Source organism: Schistocerca piceifrons, chromosome 4 (genome assembly GCF_021461385.2).
Source record: "Schistocerca piceifrons isolate TAMUIC-IGC-003096 chromosome 4, iqSchPice1.1, whole genome shotgun sequence".
NCBI classification, from domain to species: domain Eukaryota; kingdom Metazoa; phylum Arthropoda; class Insecta; order Orthoptera; family Acrididae; genus Schistocerca; species Schistocerca piceifrons.
In genome coordinates, this window is record NC_060141.1 from 142,282,292 (window position 1) to 142,301,505 (window position 19,214).

Below are 19,214 nucleotides of genomic sequence, written 5' to 3' on the forward strand. Positions count from 1 at the left end.
ATGGCTTGTTTGAGATTTGCAGTCACTTTGATTAATGCAATTGCCGTAACGTGTTTCCAGAAGCCTGATTGAATTTTATCATGTATGCAATGAGCAATAAGGTAGTTGCAATGTGCCTCACCTGTGATGGTGATACCTGAGTAGGTGCTCATCTAGTGTCTGGCATCTTACATAATTTGGATTAATGACAAATTTGAAATGACAGACACAATACTGCGTAAGTTAGTTTGACACTTTTACAAATTTGTTGATGCATGTATTATTACGATGATCAGCTTGTATACGACAGTTGATACAGTATATTCATTACAGGTTAGCATTTGCATTCCATTGTAGAGAATTTGGCAGTGGCAATATCTTCCCAGTACAGTTCGTCTGTAAAATTCTGATGAATGCACAATGTGAAGTTTGGTTCATTAATATATTTACTGCACATAAAAATTGTTCACAAAGATGTCGTAATGAAATGAGTGCAAGGCACAAACACTTTTACCAACTAAATGCTGTCAGTGACATGCAAAAATCTACATTTCTGTAGTAATAGTGACACTGAGTTGTCAACATTAGGAATAACTACTGTAGACTTCCTGGATCATTGTCCAGCTCTTCTACTTATAGAAGACAGTGTGAAGAATTGTTAAAATTTGTTGTTAGGTTTTACTAGCAAAACTAAACTCACAATATAGCAGAGATGCTGAGTCACAGATAGGCACAACAAAAAGACTGTCACTCAGTAGACTTCGGCCAACAAGGCCTTTATCAAAAATACGCACACACACACACACACACACACACACACACACACACACACACACACACACCTGCAAACACCAAACACAACTCCCACATACATGGCCACAGTCTCGGGCAGCTGAAGCCAAACTATGAACAGCAGTGCAAGATGGGAGAGGTAACTGGGTGGGGGTGAGGAAGAGGCTGGGGCCGGGAGGGGGGGGGGGGGTAGCAGGCTAAGGGTGGGGGACGGTAAAGTGCTGCTGCAGGAGCATGCAGGGATGAGGTGGAGAGAGGATAGGGCAGCTATGTGCAGTTGGCAGGTTAGACGGAGGGCGGGGGAGTAGCAGAAGAGGAGAGAAGTAATTAACCCCCTTCCCCAACCTTGTACAGAAACAGATCTGCCATGCGTTATCTTTCCAGTCACCCACCCTCTCCCAAAGTCCCACTGTCTGGCCACAGAGGAGCAATCCTCTCATGGCTCAGAACTACCCAGGACTAGAGCAACAAATTACATTCTCCACCAGGGTTTCGACTATGTCTCGTCAGGCCCTGTAATGAGAAATGTCGTACCCACAATCCATCTCCCTCCCCCAACAGTATTCCTCCGCCCACCGAACCTACACAATATGCTTGTCCATCCATACATAACTCCTGCTCCCAAAACCTTGCCTCATGGCCCATATTCTTGTAATAGACCCGGTTTCAATACCTGTCCCATACATCCTCCCTCCACCACTAACTCCATCTGGCCACAAACATCACCTATCCCTCCAAAGGCAGGGGTAGCTGTAAAACCACTCATGATCCACAAGCTAAGCTGCAACCACTGTGCTGCTTCTACATGGGCATGACAATCAACAAGCTGTCTCTGTGCATGAATGGCCACCAACAAACTGCGACCAAAAAACAACTGGACCACCCTGTTGGTGAGCACGCTGCCCAACATGATATTCTTCATTTCAGTGACAGCTTCACGGCCTGTGCCATCTGGATCCTTTCCACTAATGCCAGCTTTTCTGAACTGCACAGGTGGGAACTCTGCCTGCAATATATCCTATGTTCCTGTAACCTTCCATGCCTTAGCCTTCATTAGTCATTGGCCTTACCTATCTAGCTCCTTCTGTGTTCATGTTCCAGCACCACACAGCCCTCTATTCCACCAACACACGCGGTCTTTACTACTCTCCTTCCCTGCTGCCCCCCCCCCCCCCCCCCCCGCCTGCCCCCCATCCTCCGTCTAACCTCCCAACTGCACCTACCTGCCCTACCCTCTCTCCACCTCATCCATGCAAGCTCCCGCAGCACCACTTTACTGTCCCCCACCTTTACCAGGCTATCCTTCTCCCTGTCTGCCCCAGCCTTTACTTAACCCCCATGTGGTCACCTCTCCCATCTTGTACTGCTGTTCATAGTCAGGCTTTAGCTGCTAAAGACTGTGGTTGTGTGTGTGTGTGTGTGTGTGTGTGTGTGTGTTTTATCTATTTTTGACAAAGCCTTGTTGACCAAAAGCTTACTGTGTGATAGTCATTTTGTTCTGCGACTCAACATCACTATATGTTGAGTAGCAACAGTCCTTTTAATAATATTGTTACATTTTCCGTTGTTTGAAGCTAGCAAAATTAATAGATATACAATTACCTAGAGCCAAGAAGTAATCTGATTTGCCTATGGATTGGACAATGGGGAAATTGACAAAATTGTTGGTATTATATTGTGAATACTGTATATGTACCCAGGGGGTTTTCCATACTGTATATGTTCCCAGGGGGTTTTCCAATTCCTGCCAAAAATGGCTAAAATATGTAATTTTTTAGATTGAATAATTTGAAAACTAATTTGTTTCCCTTGTGAAAGTGGGTATTTTTGTATTCAGAAAGATTAGGGCTATGAAACTATGTAACTGGATTTTCTAATTAATTAGATTTAAAAATGGAACATTGTGGAAGAAGCAAACTTTAATTACAAATAACTCTTGAAATACGAAGGATTTGGAAACAGTAAGGTGCTTGCTAAGGAAGGGGAATGAGGGCTTTAACCTGAGGTACAACATTCAGTCAAAACTACTTATCAACTCATTCAAAATTCTGTCTCCACATAATTGTACTGATCCTCAAATTATGAATATTTCTTCATAAAAATTATTTCTAGGTAAACCTATCAGGCTGTAAGCATCTGTAATCTGGAAATGAGACTGAACAATAAAAGTTTGAGATTCTCTGCCTGAATAAGGAAATAGTTAATTTGTGTAACAGTCATGTATGATGTTCATGTAACTAAAATCATAAAAGAAAAATATTATGTTAGGGATGGTAGGAATGGTAGAAGAACTAGTAGATGGCTCCAACTTACTCTCTTACGTAGTCCATTAGCCATTCATAAAGCATCTCTTCCAAGGCCTCTGATATAGATAATATACTGATTGAGTTGTAAATCTCTAGGTGATTTTGGGCTATCATTCTTTGGTGTAGTTCAGTTAAGCAATGTTATTACTAAATGAGATATGTACTACGAACACATTTTTACGTTACTGACCTTGTTTCTGCACTTGTTAGGTGCTTTTCTTGATGTCAGTCTTCCTGTAAACATATGGTTTATTGGCAGTTTTGTTAAATGGTGAATACAGCACTGTAGAAGTTAACTTTAATATTTTCACATTTGTTGACAACAAGAGAAATTATGATAAACAGCTTGCATTTCTGAATTTATATAGTTCACATAACACAGGACAACACATCACCTCCACTACAACTGATTTGATAGAGTGGCATGATATTTATAGCACACTTTGACTATTGTGTATATTCTGAGTAATAACATAAAGTTTCCAATTTGATAATGAACCGCAGATTGAATCACTACATAATTGTACATTATGCCTAGTGGCTGACTAGAAATGTTACCAAGTTGGCTGCATAACCTTAGTTCTATACACTTTAAAAGAAAACCGACTATGTGATGTTGACATTGTAAATGAGTACCATAGGCTGCCTGAAGAAATGTCCTAAAAACTTAAATGTGCTTAAGAATAAAATTTGGAATTTGTTTTTATATTTCAGTTTATGATTGGAAAGATAGCAAAATCAGAAAAAACAGATCAATAATAAGCAAAACAACAAGTCTGTTTAACTATGACCTAGATTATCTGAAAAAGGCTAAATTATACATACTGCCTTATGGGTATTATTTCTATTTCCATGGGGATTCATAGAACCTGCAAAAAATAGCAAGAAATGAGATTTTCCGGATAAAACATTTGGCAAATTTTAGCGATTCCTCTTGTGAAAGTAGACATTTGGGAATCAAAAGTATCGAAGCTACAAAGCAATGGTGCTGGATTTTGGAAATAAAATATTTTTAGGAAAAAAAAATGCTTACGGAGAGTAGGAGAATGACGGCTACACTAATTTAGCCATAGATTTCTATTAGCTCACTGCATTTATTAACTCCATATGCTCCTTACAGATCTTAAATTATGGGTATCTCATTATAAACATTATTTCCTTGTAAACTAAGTAGACTGTTTTCATCAGTTATCGGGAAATTACACGGTGAATAATAATTTGTTCAACTGAAGTATGTGTGCCATTCATAAAATGAGATCAAATAATGTGCTTGTGGGACATATTTTTCTTTTCTCTCTTTTTAAATAATGAATGTGGCTGACATGGAAATGCTATTTTGTGTTTGTCATTAACGTTAATCATAACTTGATAAATAACTAGTATTAAGACTAAGTTGCCCCGTCTGTCTGTTAGGATTGGAAAGCACCATCAGACTTTCACCATTAATATGCTCAAAGTTAAACAGTTTTTCCAACAGAGTTATAGGATCTGACACTAGTGCAACCAAACTGCTTTGCCTGATTTTGATGAACTTCACACTGTTCCGCAGTTTTACATGCACTTCATAAAGTTCAAGTGTTCAATTTCACATGAACTTTCTTCGGGCAGAATTTTGTGTATTCATCATCTGTCGGATTAGCCACTGGCCAAGGTGATGCACTGATTTAAAAATTGGAGTGCAGTTCAAATCACCCTCTAGCTATCAACACTCTTAAACCCTGAAGGCAAATGGTAGGAAGGTTCTTTGAAAAGTCTGTCTTATCCAACCATGTACTTCATCTCCAGTGATCTTATCATCGAGACATTAAACCATAAACTTCCTTCGTGGAGTCACCCATTAGACATGACTTTAACTGAACACTGAGAGCAATGTTTTCACAAAATGCAGTAAGTCAGCAGGTGAATTTCCAAACTATGTCACCATATTCACTGACGCCAGTGTAATCCTTGTGGCTAACTAAAAATCTGAAAGACATGAAAGGACAAAGCTACAAAGATATGCTGAAGAGAATGATTCATTATCTTGTTTGCCCTTTCACTTCATAGTAACTAGAGGCTGCCATGCTTTGCATGAAGAATAAGAAAACTCCAGGACAAGATAATATACAAGTAGAACAAATACACACATTTGGACAAGGCACTAAAATTTTGGAATGTAATTCTAATTAATAACTGTGTCTCCAAATCACAGTTACCCGAAATCTAGTATAAAGCGAAAGTAGTAGTCTTACCGAAACCTTGCAAGTCACCAACAGACTGCAAGAATATTCAACCAGTCTCAGTTTTTTGTCAGTTCTACAAATTACTGGAAAGAATGATCTTGAACCGAATATCGCGACATGCAGGCCAGACCCTCATTAAACAACAGACAAATTTCGCACAAGAAAAGTATTATGTGGCCAGATCTTTAACCTGAAAATGTGCATTCCTTGATCTAACTGCAATGTAAACATTCCATCCCACTGGGAAGATAACAGATGTGAAATAGTATACAAGGCATTGATTATTAATACCAGAGAAGGAAAGTTGCTACTCACCATATAGCGGAGATGCTGAGTCATGATAGGCACAATAAAAAGATTCACACAATTAAAGCTTTCGGCCATTAAGGCCTTTGTCAGCAGTAGACACACATACACACATGCACACACAGACACACAGAGATAGTGGCTGAATAGCAAATTGTGGGCTGGATCTAGAGATATAATAGTTTTATCCTTTAAGAGAGGAATTCTCACCATAAGTTTTCTGAAAGGAATTCTCACCATAAGTTTTCTGAAGAGTAAGATTCCACTTGCTAGTCTGTTTTTGTGTCTCCATTGATGGTAACATGTTAATATTGTAATACTCATTAGTGAGGACAAAACTGTGGGATGATGCAATACCAATTTTGGGTGGGTTATAGTGTCCTGTTTAAACATTACTGATTACATGTACTTATTTCGAAAAATAAAAGCTATCCTTCTCTTTTGCTAGTACCATCCAAAGTATTCAATATCTTTGGTTTTAAATCAGATTGAACTTATACATCAAATTTGCATCCATGATGTATTATGTGATCAACCCTTAGAACTGTACCATCTGAGAGAGAAAAAGGGATCATGCTTATCGAAAAATTACATGGAACTTGAATTGCTAGAACACGTCATAGAACTGTCAAAGTGAGCAATTGATAACTGCATGTTAGTGTGAGTGAAAATTCAGTCAGAGGCCTGTCCCAGCATAGCTGCTTACAGGAGCAGCTGTGCAGTCCCTTCCTGATGCCTGAAAGTGAGGCAATGATTTATGTTCACAACTGGAGGTTTTCCCTAAGCATTATTTATTCAAGCTTTTTCTAACAATCATCTGTAGGCCGTGGAAAACATATTGACTAAAAAAAATTTTTGCTGCAGCTTCACATAACTTAAGTTATGTCAAGCAATAAGTGTCTCAAAGAACTCCATCAGTAGTGGTAGGTAGAGTTCTCTCAGAAGTTGTCAGTGCTGCTGGATGTCTGTAAGCTCTTGGTGTGCTTCATAAACCACCACTGGCTGTGGTGGTGGAAAGTTGAGTGTTGAAGAGTGTGGAGGCTCTTAACCTTACTGTCCAGATTATGAGAATGGGATCTAAAAAGAAACCACCCTCAGCTCAAAGATGAACTGCGTACTGATTGGATGGCTATCAGTAACAATGAATCTCTGGCATAATAACCATGTAGAAATTCTATTAGCCTTTCTAAGGTATTTATGATGCTGCCTGAGTGGATAGATATCTCTGTAGCTTCTTGGGAGAACTTGGGGAATCCAGCCATCATCCTTTCAACACTATTATTTAATATCACAAAAATTTGGAAACAAAAAGCAATTTGAAACAAAAGGAATTCTCAGTCAAGGCATTGTGCTGCTTCATGATAATGTTCCCATTCTGCTCGCACCATACAAAATGTTATTCAGCAATTTGAGGGGGATCAGTTAGATCATCTGCTTTATAGTCCCATTCTCGCACCTTCTGACTATCACTTGTTCTGAACTTGAAGCATGATTTTGGAGGAAGACTATTTGACAGTGACGATGATGCAAAAAATGGTGCTCAGCAGTGGCAGTCTTCACTGACAGCATCTTTCTATGAAGAGGACATAGAAAAGTTGGTTTCTCACTGGGATAAATCTGTGAACAATGGTGGCAATTATGTAGAAAAACAGTTTAAGAAAAACTCTCTCTTGTAAAAATAAATTTTGGTTTGAAAAATTGTTTTTATGAGTTTTTTCCAAATTGATTATTACTTTCTGGACATGACTTGCATTTGTGCTATTTTTTCAGGTGATACTTTGTATAATAACTGCATCATCTAAAAATTGTCTGACGTTGCTATTAATGTTATCAGCAAGGTCATTAGTATACAATGTATGCAGCAAAGGTTCCAACACACTTCTCTGTGGCACTTCTGAAGTTTTTCTAGATCTGTCAATTACATTCCTTCCAAGATAACATGCTCTGTCGTCCTTGCCAAGATATCCTCAGTCCAGTCCAGTTTGATACTCCATCTGACCTTTTCTTCTTCAGGGACCTGCAGATACTGAATTATGCTTAAAGGAGGGGCTAGCTTAGCTGCAGATTCGGTATAGAATTCCATTGGTCCCTTTAACTGTATACAGCTTTACCATTTTCAGTTTTTTCACAATGCCATCAACACTAATACCTGTATCACTCAACTTTTTAGTGTTGTTAGAATTAAATTGGTAATACTTGTGTATATTTATTAGTAAAATAATATTTGAAAATGATTTGCTACCTTCAGTTTCATTTCCTGTTTGATCCATTGGTGTCTGGGCATTACCATTCCTGCCACTGACAGCCTTTATAAATTTGTTGGGTTCTGTGAGTGAGTGGTTTTTTTGACAATATAATGCTACGCTAATCTTTGAATGCTTCACAAATTGCTCTTTTGACAGCCAGCTGCATTTCTGTTAATATATCTTTACCTGTAGCACTACCTATAGCACTATTCTCGGTTTTACGTCTACTATTCGGTAGTTGCTATTTCCTTAGAATTTTCTGTACAATGATTGTATAACATGAAGAGTCCCACCTATCAAGGACTGTTCTATTAGGGACATATATATCTAGTGAAATGTCAGGGTCCCTTTTTTTAATTTCAGCCACAGATCTTTTGCATGGTCATGTTCAGAGCTAACTGTTTCAAGTTTATATCTGAGACATGACACTGCTGCCTCTATATCTAGTTTGTTCAATAAATAAAACTTTGCATTGGTTTTAGTTGTCCTTTGTACTTTGGTAATAAAAATGTCGTGTGACTAGGGCCTCCCGTCGGGTAGACCGTTCGCCGGGTGCAAGTCTTTCGATTTGACACCACTTTGTTAACTTGCATGTCAATGAGGATGAAATAATGATGATTAGGACAACACAAGACCCAATCCCTGAGCAGAGGAAATCTCTGACCCAGCCAGGAATCAAACCTGGGCCATTAGGATTGACATTCTGTCGCGCTGACCACTCAGCTACCGGGGCGGACAGTTTGGTAATCCTTGTTACTATAACTGCCTCGTGGTCACTAGTATCAGTCTCAGTGAAGATATCCTCAAAGAGGTCAGGTCAGTTTGTTGGCATTAGTTCATCAAGAATGGACTTAAGGAATTCTGCTCTAGACATTTTTCAGAAAAACCACTTAGTGTTGTTTCACAGGATGTTTTGCAGTACCTAACATGTGAAAAACTGTGGTGGTTGATAGAAAGATTCAGTTATAAGTTTATGCCTAGATTTGATACTGTGTCTTGCTCAAACAATCTCAAATGCAGCTTCAGTTTCTATTTTGATGGATTTGAATTTCTTGTCTCCTAGAGCTGTTATCTGCACTGAATTGAGAATCGCCTAATCTAATTGTATGTACTTCTCACACAGACAGCTACCTGAATAGCAGCCTCTGATGTATAGTGCCCACCTAGTGTTATTTAGGAAGATTGTTCAGTTTCCAGCCCTATGGTGCAAGTATAGGAAATCGTAGCCAGGCTTCTCATAGACTCTTCAAAGTCTTGCCTTCTGCTCAACTCAGAAAGTGGGGGCCTAATGATCAGTTCTGTGGACAGTGCAGCAGATTGTGAGCTTCATTTAAATTTCATTAGCAACTTTCTCTTTCAGTCACTAGAATGATCCAAGTATCATCTCGAAGTCCAGAAAAGAGGTGTCTTTGGTGCAGCCTGTAGCCTCATCTACTTATGGAACTGCCTTGTTAGAGCAGTTCCCTCTGGGCCCTGCCTCCCCTGTGCAGGGTACCTATACCTATCACACACCTCTCAGTCAAGTGGACGAGAGGTGATAGATCTTGTATTTCATGTACAGGAGACGCTATCCTTGAGAGAGGATAGTACTTGAGGTAACTTTGATATTTCCCGGGCATGTCTCTCGGTGGGCCTCCCAACTGATACATTTGCAGCAGGTTCCAACTGTGTGGTAGCAGTCTGTTTGATTTACAGCTTGCCTGTGAATAGCAACTAACTTGTGACGTGCTTGCGAATAGTATTCTCAGTGGAGCTGTCTTGTGGCTGATGCAGTGTTTTACTTAACAGAAAAAAAAACTTTAATTAATCTTGTTGACACACAAACACATGCCTGTGAGTGACAATTTTTTTTAACAAGAATGCTACTGCAAAAATTGTACGTAACACAAATGTACATAAAGACTGTTGCTATAATACAAAATACAATTTTCATGGAAATTAATGTTGTGAAAAATGCAGTGTAGGCATGACAGTTGCATAATTTTTGATATAATCAACACAAAAAGCAAGTTTAAATTTTTCATAAAGTTTTAGGAGCTTGGTTTTCAAAGTAAGTTTATCTGACACACATGACTTCACTTGGACACAAAGCAAATACTATAAGTCAGGTGATATATGTAAACAAATGTGTGAAATTCATGGATTTTGCATTTCATTGGTTGTTTTACACCTTCTGTACAATATTACAAAGATGAACACTTTATAGTCCTCATATTATATAAAAAAAACAACAAAAATTGTAAAGCACAACACAGCTCGTCTTTGGTTTGAGCAGTGTTGGTCGCTGGGTCGGGAGCAAAGTTGGTGTTCTAATTCGAGCCGAAGGTGTTCCATTGAGCTCAGATTGGGACCATTGTCAAACCACTCCAGTTCAGCAATGTTTTTGTCCACAACCATTGCCTCTCAGATGATACTTTATGATGGAATGCATTGTCATGCTGATACAATCGTCGTCTCTGACCTTTTCCTCTAAAATACACAGTACTCAGTGCTGTAAAATGTGTTCGTGTCCATCTGCATTTAATGTCTTCTCAAGCACAATAAGGGGCAACGCATTAATCATTTAAAACAGCCCGTTATCGAAACACTGCTCCCTCCGTACTTCACTTTTGGCACTACACGTGATGGGAGGTAATGTTCTCCAGGAATTTCTCAAAACCAAACCCTTCCATCTGATTGCCAAAGGGCATAGCATGATTAATCACGCCAAATTATTGTTTCCAGTCATATATTGTGCAGTGGTTTTGCTCTTTACACCTCCGCAGGTGGTGCTTAGCATCGACTGCAGAAATACATCACTTATGAGGAGCTGCTCGACCAATGTACCCCATTCTTTTTAGTTCCCCATACACAGTCATTTTGCTAGCTGGACTACTGGTAGTACGCCAGAACTCAGAAGTGCTTCCTTCCGCTGGTTTCTTGTGATTTTTTACAACCATCCTCCGCAATATTCAGCAGTCTCTGTGCATCAGTTCATGATGTCTGCATGACTTTTGTTTAGCTGTGGTTGTTCCTTCATGCTGTCACTCCACAGTCACATAAGCTGCAGTCAACTTGGGCAGCTTTAGAAGTGTTGAAATTTTCCTGATGCATTTGTTGTTCAGGTGACATCCAGTAACTAGTACATGTTCGAAGTCACTGAGCTCTGCTGACTACCCCATTCTGCTATCACTGCTTCTCTACTGACAACACAATACTCCCTGCCTTCTATTATATTGATGGGTCTGTCTCTCATGACATCTAGTGGTCAATTCTGCAATAGGTATGTGCGTTTGGATACTTTTCATTAGATACTGTGCATTTTCTGCAAAAGTAAAAAAGGACCTTCTGATGTGCATTTGCTGTGTGAGTGAAGAAGAGTTTTAGGTGCACAAAAGCTCTTCTGTCTGTCTGGAAGAGTCTTAATTAGGATGTTATCATGTTTGGTTTGTCTATTTCCCTTTTAACTAGTCAGAGTAAGACTCCACACTACACATGATGTGCATATGTAAAAGTACTGCGGCGGGGGCAGTGTTCACGGGTCTTGCTTTGCAATTTATTTAATGTCCACCTACCTCAGTAGAGTGTCCATTCACCATCCGTTGCTCTGCATTTGCTGATACTATGTAGACCATGAGAAATGCAGCATTAAAGAAAACCATCATCCATACTTAAGATTACAAAGTCCGTGTAACTCCAGTAACGAGATAAACCTGTAAATCTCTATTAATAACGGGCAAAGTGGGTGCTTCCTCCCTTCATTGAAAATCTTTCTTTGTAGATACTGATGTTGTAGTACAGTCCTTTTAATTTATTGTGTCTCCAAGCCCACATTTACGTTGGTAGTACATCTACTACTAGTTTGTGCAGCTTACATCACACGTAAGACAGCCAGAAATGTGCTAAGTCCAACCTGAAATATTACGAGATTCACACAGCCAACACACTGTTACAAAACAAGTTGACATTCGGTACTTTTCAGTGGATTCTTCAAAAGAAGATACTCACCAAAATGTTCTGTACATGCATACGGAACACGCCACGCAGAATATTCACAAAGACCAATACTTTCACTCGCAGTTTATTCTGCAACCAACATTCCAAAACCTCTCAAAACTTGACCGAAATGTCCGTAATTGCATCTGCTAGCACGGCGGTATAAACCGAGTGCTATTTAACCTCCTTTCTTCATCTTACAGATAATTTTTTTGGACACATTTAACATGACCTTCTCGTATGACAGCGACTCCACAACTGGCTGAATGCCGTCGCTCACAGGGCATAGAACTCATTCAATTACACGCAAAAGACTTTTCTCTCATTGGTTGATCAAAACGATTATCCAGTCAGATTAACCCTTCATGATCAATTTCGTGCGCAAACCGCTTTACTCCAATCAGCATTCGCAGATGCATCTACGTCATTTCATATTGCAAAAATTCACAAAGTGTTCCACAAAACCAAACCAAATGAAAATTAAAAAGAAAACTATGCTTGAAATGTGCTTTAGAATTAAGTATTCTCTTACTATCTTTCTGGCTGCCATATTAAAAAAGCAAACTCTCCTAGACATGTCGGCCACCAGTTAGGGGTATTCACCGTTTTCAGGACATCCTGGTTATGTAACACTTGCTAGTTACGGATGGTGTAATACATTATAAAATTGAAATTTGACGCATGTGCCCACATACACACTCACATTCACTCTCATCTATTCCCACCCTAACACAAAATATAAATATCAACTGGTGTAATACATTATAAAATTGAAATTTGACGCATGTGCCCACATACACACTCACATTCACTCTCATCTATTCCCACCCTAACACAAAATATAAATATCAACTTTTAAACTATTACTTTCCTTACGAAAGCAAAATTATTAAAAGTTTAGAATTAAAATTCTTTAAAAATAACTTGTGCGCACTGAGAGTGCTGTTAGTATTTTCAAATGACAAAGAAACTTAAACTGTCATGATTCCAATCTGAATTTACTTTACTAAGTGTCAGTTAAGTACTTTTTTTAATAGGTTTTTTTTTTTTATTTTCAAAACTATTAAAGTTATCTGTACGAAAATTTTACACACTGTTCTTCTAAATTATAAAAGTTCCTATACCAAATTTGAAAACAAACAGATCATATTTATCAAAGTTATTTAGTTTCTTAGGTGAGAAGAATACATGATCTTAATATGCTCCACACAGAGCAGTCCTCACAGTCCACACACCGCGACAGATGGCATTATGACGCCAGCAGTCGACTACACAACAGCCAGGGCTGGAGGCTTCATTGCCAGCATCCAATACAGCTTGACCTAACGGAATAAAACTTACTGCAAAACTCTGGAGCCGTGTAAATAGCTGCGATGTTACAGTACTCATTCAGAGTTGCACTTATTCTCCCAACAAGGGTTAAGGCAACTTGTGCTGTCTCTATAGTGACACCTGGGGCTGATGATCTTCTAATTTCTGCATCTATATCTGTAACCCATTTCATGATGGTTGTGGAACATACCTCATATAAACTCCTGTTCCATTTCTAAAAGGTGCAGGGAGAGAACAATTGTTGATAAACCTCTGCGTGAGCTCAGACTTAACTAGTTTTACCATCTTGGTCATTTTGTGAAATTTATCTTGTTGGAAGCATTCTTTTGCTTGAATCTTGTTCCAAGTGAATTCTCAGAATGCTGGCAGTTATTGACTATGTTACACATGCTTCATCTTTACAGTGCCTGTGGTGTTACAAGGGCATCCTCATGACAGTTCCATGCCCAGTGGCTGAACTCATGATGAAACAAGCTGCTCTTCTTTGAATCTTCTCAGTCACATAGTTTGAGCATGCTTGGTAAAGACGTCTCAGAGTAGTAGCATTATAAATCAGGCAAATGAATGTTTTGTAAGCTATTGCCTTTGTGGAATAATTACAGTTTGTTGGGATTCTTCCACTGAATATGCCTCCCATCTGCGTCTCCTGCACCTAGTTTTATGTGGTTATACTACTCCTTTGCCCCAGACACATACTCAGAGATGTTTTATGGTTGTTACTGTTCCAGTGAACTTCCAATCATAACTGAAAACTAATCGGTCATCCTGTTTTGTATGTGTAGTATGTTATAAATGTTCATTGAGGAATCATTCGCAGTTTCAGGACCATGTATTGTTCCCATGCAGGTCTTCCCACATTACCCTACCAATTTTCTAGCTCTATGACTTATCTTTGTATTGCAACCTGATCTGATGAGGTATATAAGCGTATATAATCAAGTGAGGTGACATAATATTTATGACACTGACGTTTGGGAGGGCTGGAGCTCTAATCCAGTTCTAGGTTTTCTGATTTAAGTTTCCCACTTTTCCACTAATTTGATGAAGGTAATTGCTTGGATGGTCCTACTGAAAAGGACAAAGCTAATTTCCTTCACTGGCCCTACTCAGTTCGAACTTGTGGCCCATATCTAAGGATCATATTGACAGAGTGTTAAACCTCAATATTCTTACCTGCTTACTGGATTTAGAGTGTGTGTATTCACAGCCCATCAATCATCTGCAGGTGGATGGTAAGCTTTCCTCTTATTTGTTTATTTCCACTCTAGAATTTTTTCAATGAGCATCTATATCCACCCACAACGGCTCCATATTCACCATCTGATATCGGCCTACATTTTAAGAAGACGTAGCTATTATATATTTTGTCAGTATATAATGCCATTCTAAATAACCTAACATTACATCCTTAATGTATAGTATGTAATGCCATTGTAAATAACGTAACATTACTTCCTTTTTTAATGTGATTCAATCATACATAGTGCCATTACTTTTTATAGGACTATGAAGATCCAGTGCACCCTAAAAAGCCTAAGCAACTGGTATGCCAACCAGATCCTCAGAATATCATATACATCTTCATTCCACTGATGAAATTCATTGAAGAAACTGAAAAAGAAACTGGGTGTATCTCAAACAGTCACTGTACACTGAAGGCATTTTTGGCTGATTATGTGAAGGAAGTCTTCTTGGGACGTCATCATGTGACAGTTGCAGGGAAGATAGAATTTGCAACCAAAGCACCAGACGCCTGGAGAGCCATGACAAATCCAGATACAGTCAAGAACTTAAGGCTACCCAGGCCATTATTACAGGTAATAGAAATATGGTTTATTCTTATTATACCATCACCAAAAAGTAGGCTGATTTCGTCATTGTATTAGTTGCTGGTGTTTCTGAGAGAAATTTTTTAGTCTTACATAAAATTGTATTTCACATAACATCTGCTACTACAGGAGTTTCTAGAAGAAAATTACTGTTATATATTTTAGTAATTAATGATAACACATATAATAAATCTTAATAACAGTAATGTTTTAGTGCTTTTCCTTTGCTTGTCAGCTACATAGTTAATGCGCAGATGAAATGCCCCAGGTTGCATTTTATTTGATTTGTTACTAGTTTTGTTCATCAGAGAAGAGCACCTTCAGAAATTCACATTCATCGCACATTACTTTGTGTTAATGATACTGCTGAGCAGAGCCATAAATTTTTAATGTGTTACCATTACAATAATGAATATATGAAGAAACCCATGTCTGATGAGCAAAATTAGAAATAAATACTCTTTTACAAAAATAATTACTCTTAAAACAAAAGAAACATCATTTATCAACTGTTTGCAGGTGACATGTTACCAAGTCATAAAATGCATTTTAAAAAAGTAAAGAGGAGGATTAGAGTTTAATATCCCTTGTCTTTATGGTCCTTATGCGAGGTATATGTTGGTGGCAGAAGGATCATTTTAAAGTTTGTTGCAAATGCCAATTCTCTAAACTTTTTCAGTAATTTTTCAGAAAAAGGACATCAGTTCCCCCCAACAATTCACATTTAGTTCATGGAACATTTCTGTAACATTCGCTTGTTGATTGTACCTGCCAGTAACAAAACTTGGAACATGCCTCTGAATTGCTTCGGTGTCTTTCAACCTGACCTGGTGGGGGGATACGACACACACTTGAGCAGTACTCAAAAATGGGTCACACAATGTTCTACATGCCATATCCCTTATAGATGAGCTACACAGTCCTGGAATTCACCCAATAAACTGAACTCAGCCATTCATCTTTCCTACAACTGATGATCATGTCACTTAACGTTATGCGTAGATATCTAATTGTGGTGTAAATGCCAAGTTTTGGGGACAGCGTAATATGTAATTGTGATCTAAACACAAAGTTTTGGGGATAGCATAATTAAGGAGTCTATTGAAATAGGTATCAGAAAAACTAATAAACAGAGACGGAGTTTTCAATTTAAACAAGGCTTGGGGTCCGGCACTTGATTTATCATGATCTCGCTGACCATCATGTCCATCAGAGACGAGAAATGCTGAAATAATTTACATTTCATGTAATACCAAGGTGGGATCTGCAATAAAGGTCATCAAAAGGTATAGCAGATGTTGGGAATCGAACTCAGCTATAAACAGCAGTGCAGGGCAACAGTCGGCTGGAGTTCAGTTACAGAGTACTCATAAAAGCATAATTTGTAGCACCTCAAGGGGAGAGCTGGGTGAGTCATTGAAACATTTTGCAATAAATGGAATTAACAACTTGGTAAAACAACACTCAAAAGTACACCATTAATCAGTCATGTGGAGATAACCTATCACATTTCAAATGCTTGTTACAAAATATACAGGACTACTATGAAATATTCATTCATTGTCAGGTTCTATATTTTCCAAAGTATTACATGTATGAATTTGATTGACACATTAATAGAACTGCTGGGGGGTTCATAACTCTTTTGTGAGTACGTGCTTGGCTACTGTGGTGCCACGACCTTTGCAGGATTACTTCCTTTCTGCACTGCACGCTTATATTTCAACTATCCCTTTCTCCCTCTGCCTCTTCATTGGATGGTTTTCTTGGTATCAACCCTGCTTGTAACTAGTTTGTGATTGGCCTCGAGTTTCCACTTAGGTGTGTTTTACAGCTTTTCATCAAATAAACGCGTGGTCCCCATTGTTGACTTTGACCTGCCACCAATTTTCAAAATTCTTCAGAATTGCAGATAGTGCAGGAAAGGTCACCCAGTGTGGTGTGTGCTCCACCTTTGTGCCTTTCCATCTGTGCACCCTATTCACACAGCAATACACTCAAAACTCAGCAAGGTAACCATCCTGACTGCACAGGGATCACATTGTTGGGGCTTGAGCTGAAGACTCCCCATGCATGCCAAGGAGTATGTGCTCATTGTAACTGGGCCACAGGGACTCCGAGCAACAGATTACTGGCCAAGCAGCCATTGCTGAGGCTGGTTGTCGCCCATGGGGAGAGCATCCATTTTCAGTGGTGGCACCATGGTGGATCAGCTGCAGATGAAGCGGATGACTTTATCTCCCTCTGGTGGCCATATGGTCCCAGCATCTCTATGAAAGAACAATCCTCTTTCAATGCAGAGAGATACAACACAGAGATACAAGTGTAAAATGTTTCTGTCCTTTGCTACATCGTGGGAGGAATGTAGGGCTAAGCAGCAAGCAGAGCAATACTTCCCACAGTACTTGGTTTGTACAAGGACTGATGGGGTTTCCTTCTTGGCCACAGCGCCATTGTTCTTTTCGGAGAGCTTAGAAGACAAGTTCGGGGAAGTGGCAGCCACCTCTAAAATGAAAAGTGGGTCAGTTCTGATCAAAATGGCATCCCCTGCCCAGTCATGGGCACTGCTCGCTTGTAGCAAGCTGATTGACATACTAGTGACTGTCACACCCTTTAACAGTCTAAATTTAGTTCCAGGCTTCTTTTCCAAAGAGACCTTCTCTTACTATCTGATGCTGAGCTACCTGCTAACTTGGAGTGACAAGGTGTACACTGTGTCCGTTATGTACATAGGGGACCATGTCAAACCGTATGTTCTCTCCGCCTATGTGGTGCTTCAAGTGCTTGAAATTTGGAGACATGTATTTGCTTTGTAGCATTATCCCCATCTGTAGAGACACTGGATGAGCACTGGATGCAAATGCTCCCTGTGTGCATTCTCCCATCTCTGTCAACCGTGGAGAGTACTATTCTCTTTGCTCACCAGATTGCACTGTTTACCAAGAGGAAAGAAAATTCAAGAGTACAAGGATTTAACAAACTTAGTGCCAAGAGACCAAGAATAAGCATGAGTGGCTGCACCCAGCTTGTCAAATAATGTCGTATGCTACAGCTATGACAACGTCGCCACCTTTTGGTGACGGTACTCCCACCTGTTACACCTCCTACAGTGGGCGTGCAGGACCGCTCAAGCATGGCTGCCCTGTGATGGTTGGGAGCTCTACTCTTGCTACTTCCTCCACACCTACCTTGGGATCAGTGGCTTCCTACCTACCAGGGACATTGGCCCCCATCTCCCAACCAGAGACAAATCACATTTCTCTGGCCTTGCTTGCCAGGGAGGAGTCCCTCAGGACACTTTCGTCGAAGGTTTTTGCTGGTCTACAACTGGATACTAGCCAATGAGTGAAGAAGCCACAGGCTGCTGGTTGCAGGTCTTTGCGATTACCATTATTACCTGAAACAGATTCAGTGAAGCCCTTGCAATCATCAAAACCCTGTAAGGAGAGGAAAGACAAGAGAAAGTCCTCCAAGAAGGAGGACATTTTGGTGGCCCCCATGCCACCAGATCCTGCCTCTTCCACTCCTGTGGCTGAGGCAGTGTGTCCGGTGGCCCCTGAAGTCCCAGTTTGCACTACACAGTGGAACCCGGAACCAATGTATATTGATGCCATAACCCCTCAACCAATGGCAGAAGGTCACCCTAAGGCATAATCTGCCTTCTTGGTCCCTTCATGGCCTCACTGTGTATTGACAAAACTATTCTCCATTGGAATTGTAGCAGTTTTGTCCACCTCCTGGCTGAGCTACAACATCTTTTGAGCACATCACCTGCCTTCTGCATTGCCCTTCAGGAGACTTGATTTCTAACAACACAGACCCCAGATCTTCATGGATACTGGGAACATTATAAGAATCTTGCTACATATGATGTGGTGTCAGGTGGAATTTGCACGTATGTTCTACACACTTTGTACAGTGAACTCGTGCCTCTTAATACCACTTTGGAGGCTGAGGCTGTTTAGGTAAGAGCATTTCAGGGTATTACCATCTGCAATGTTTACTTCCCTCCCAACAGTGAACTGTCTCAGAAATTGTTTGCAGTGGTTTTCTCAGCTCCCCCTCCCCCCCCCCCCCCCTTTCCTAATCTTGGGTGATTTCAATGCCCATAACCCTTCATGGGGTGGAGCCATGATCACTGGCCATGGTAAAGACCTGGAAAATTTACTGACATAACTGTGCCTCTTGAATACTGGCACCCTGCACGCTTCAGTGTGGCACACGTTA

At 39.8% G+C, this 19,214-nt stretch overlaps 1 protein-coding gene across 1 annotated transcript in view; it reads left to right on the top strand.

The window, feature by feature from the left end:
* LOC124795203 (exocyst complex component 4) overlaps window positions 1-19,214 on the top strand; it is a 234,362-nt gene that overhangs the window by 126,120 nt on the left and 89,028 nt on the right. Inside the window, exon 9 of the mRNA XM_047259109.1 lies at window positions 14,661-14,975. Coding sequence (XP_047115065.1) covers window positions 14,661-14,975 — 315 coding nt within the window. The remainder of the gene's footprint in view (window positions 1-14,660; window positions 14,976-19,214) is intronic.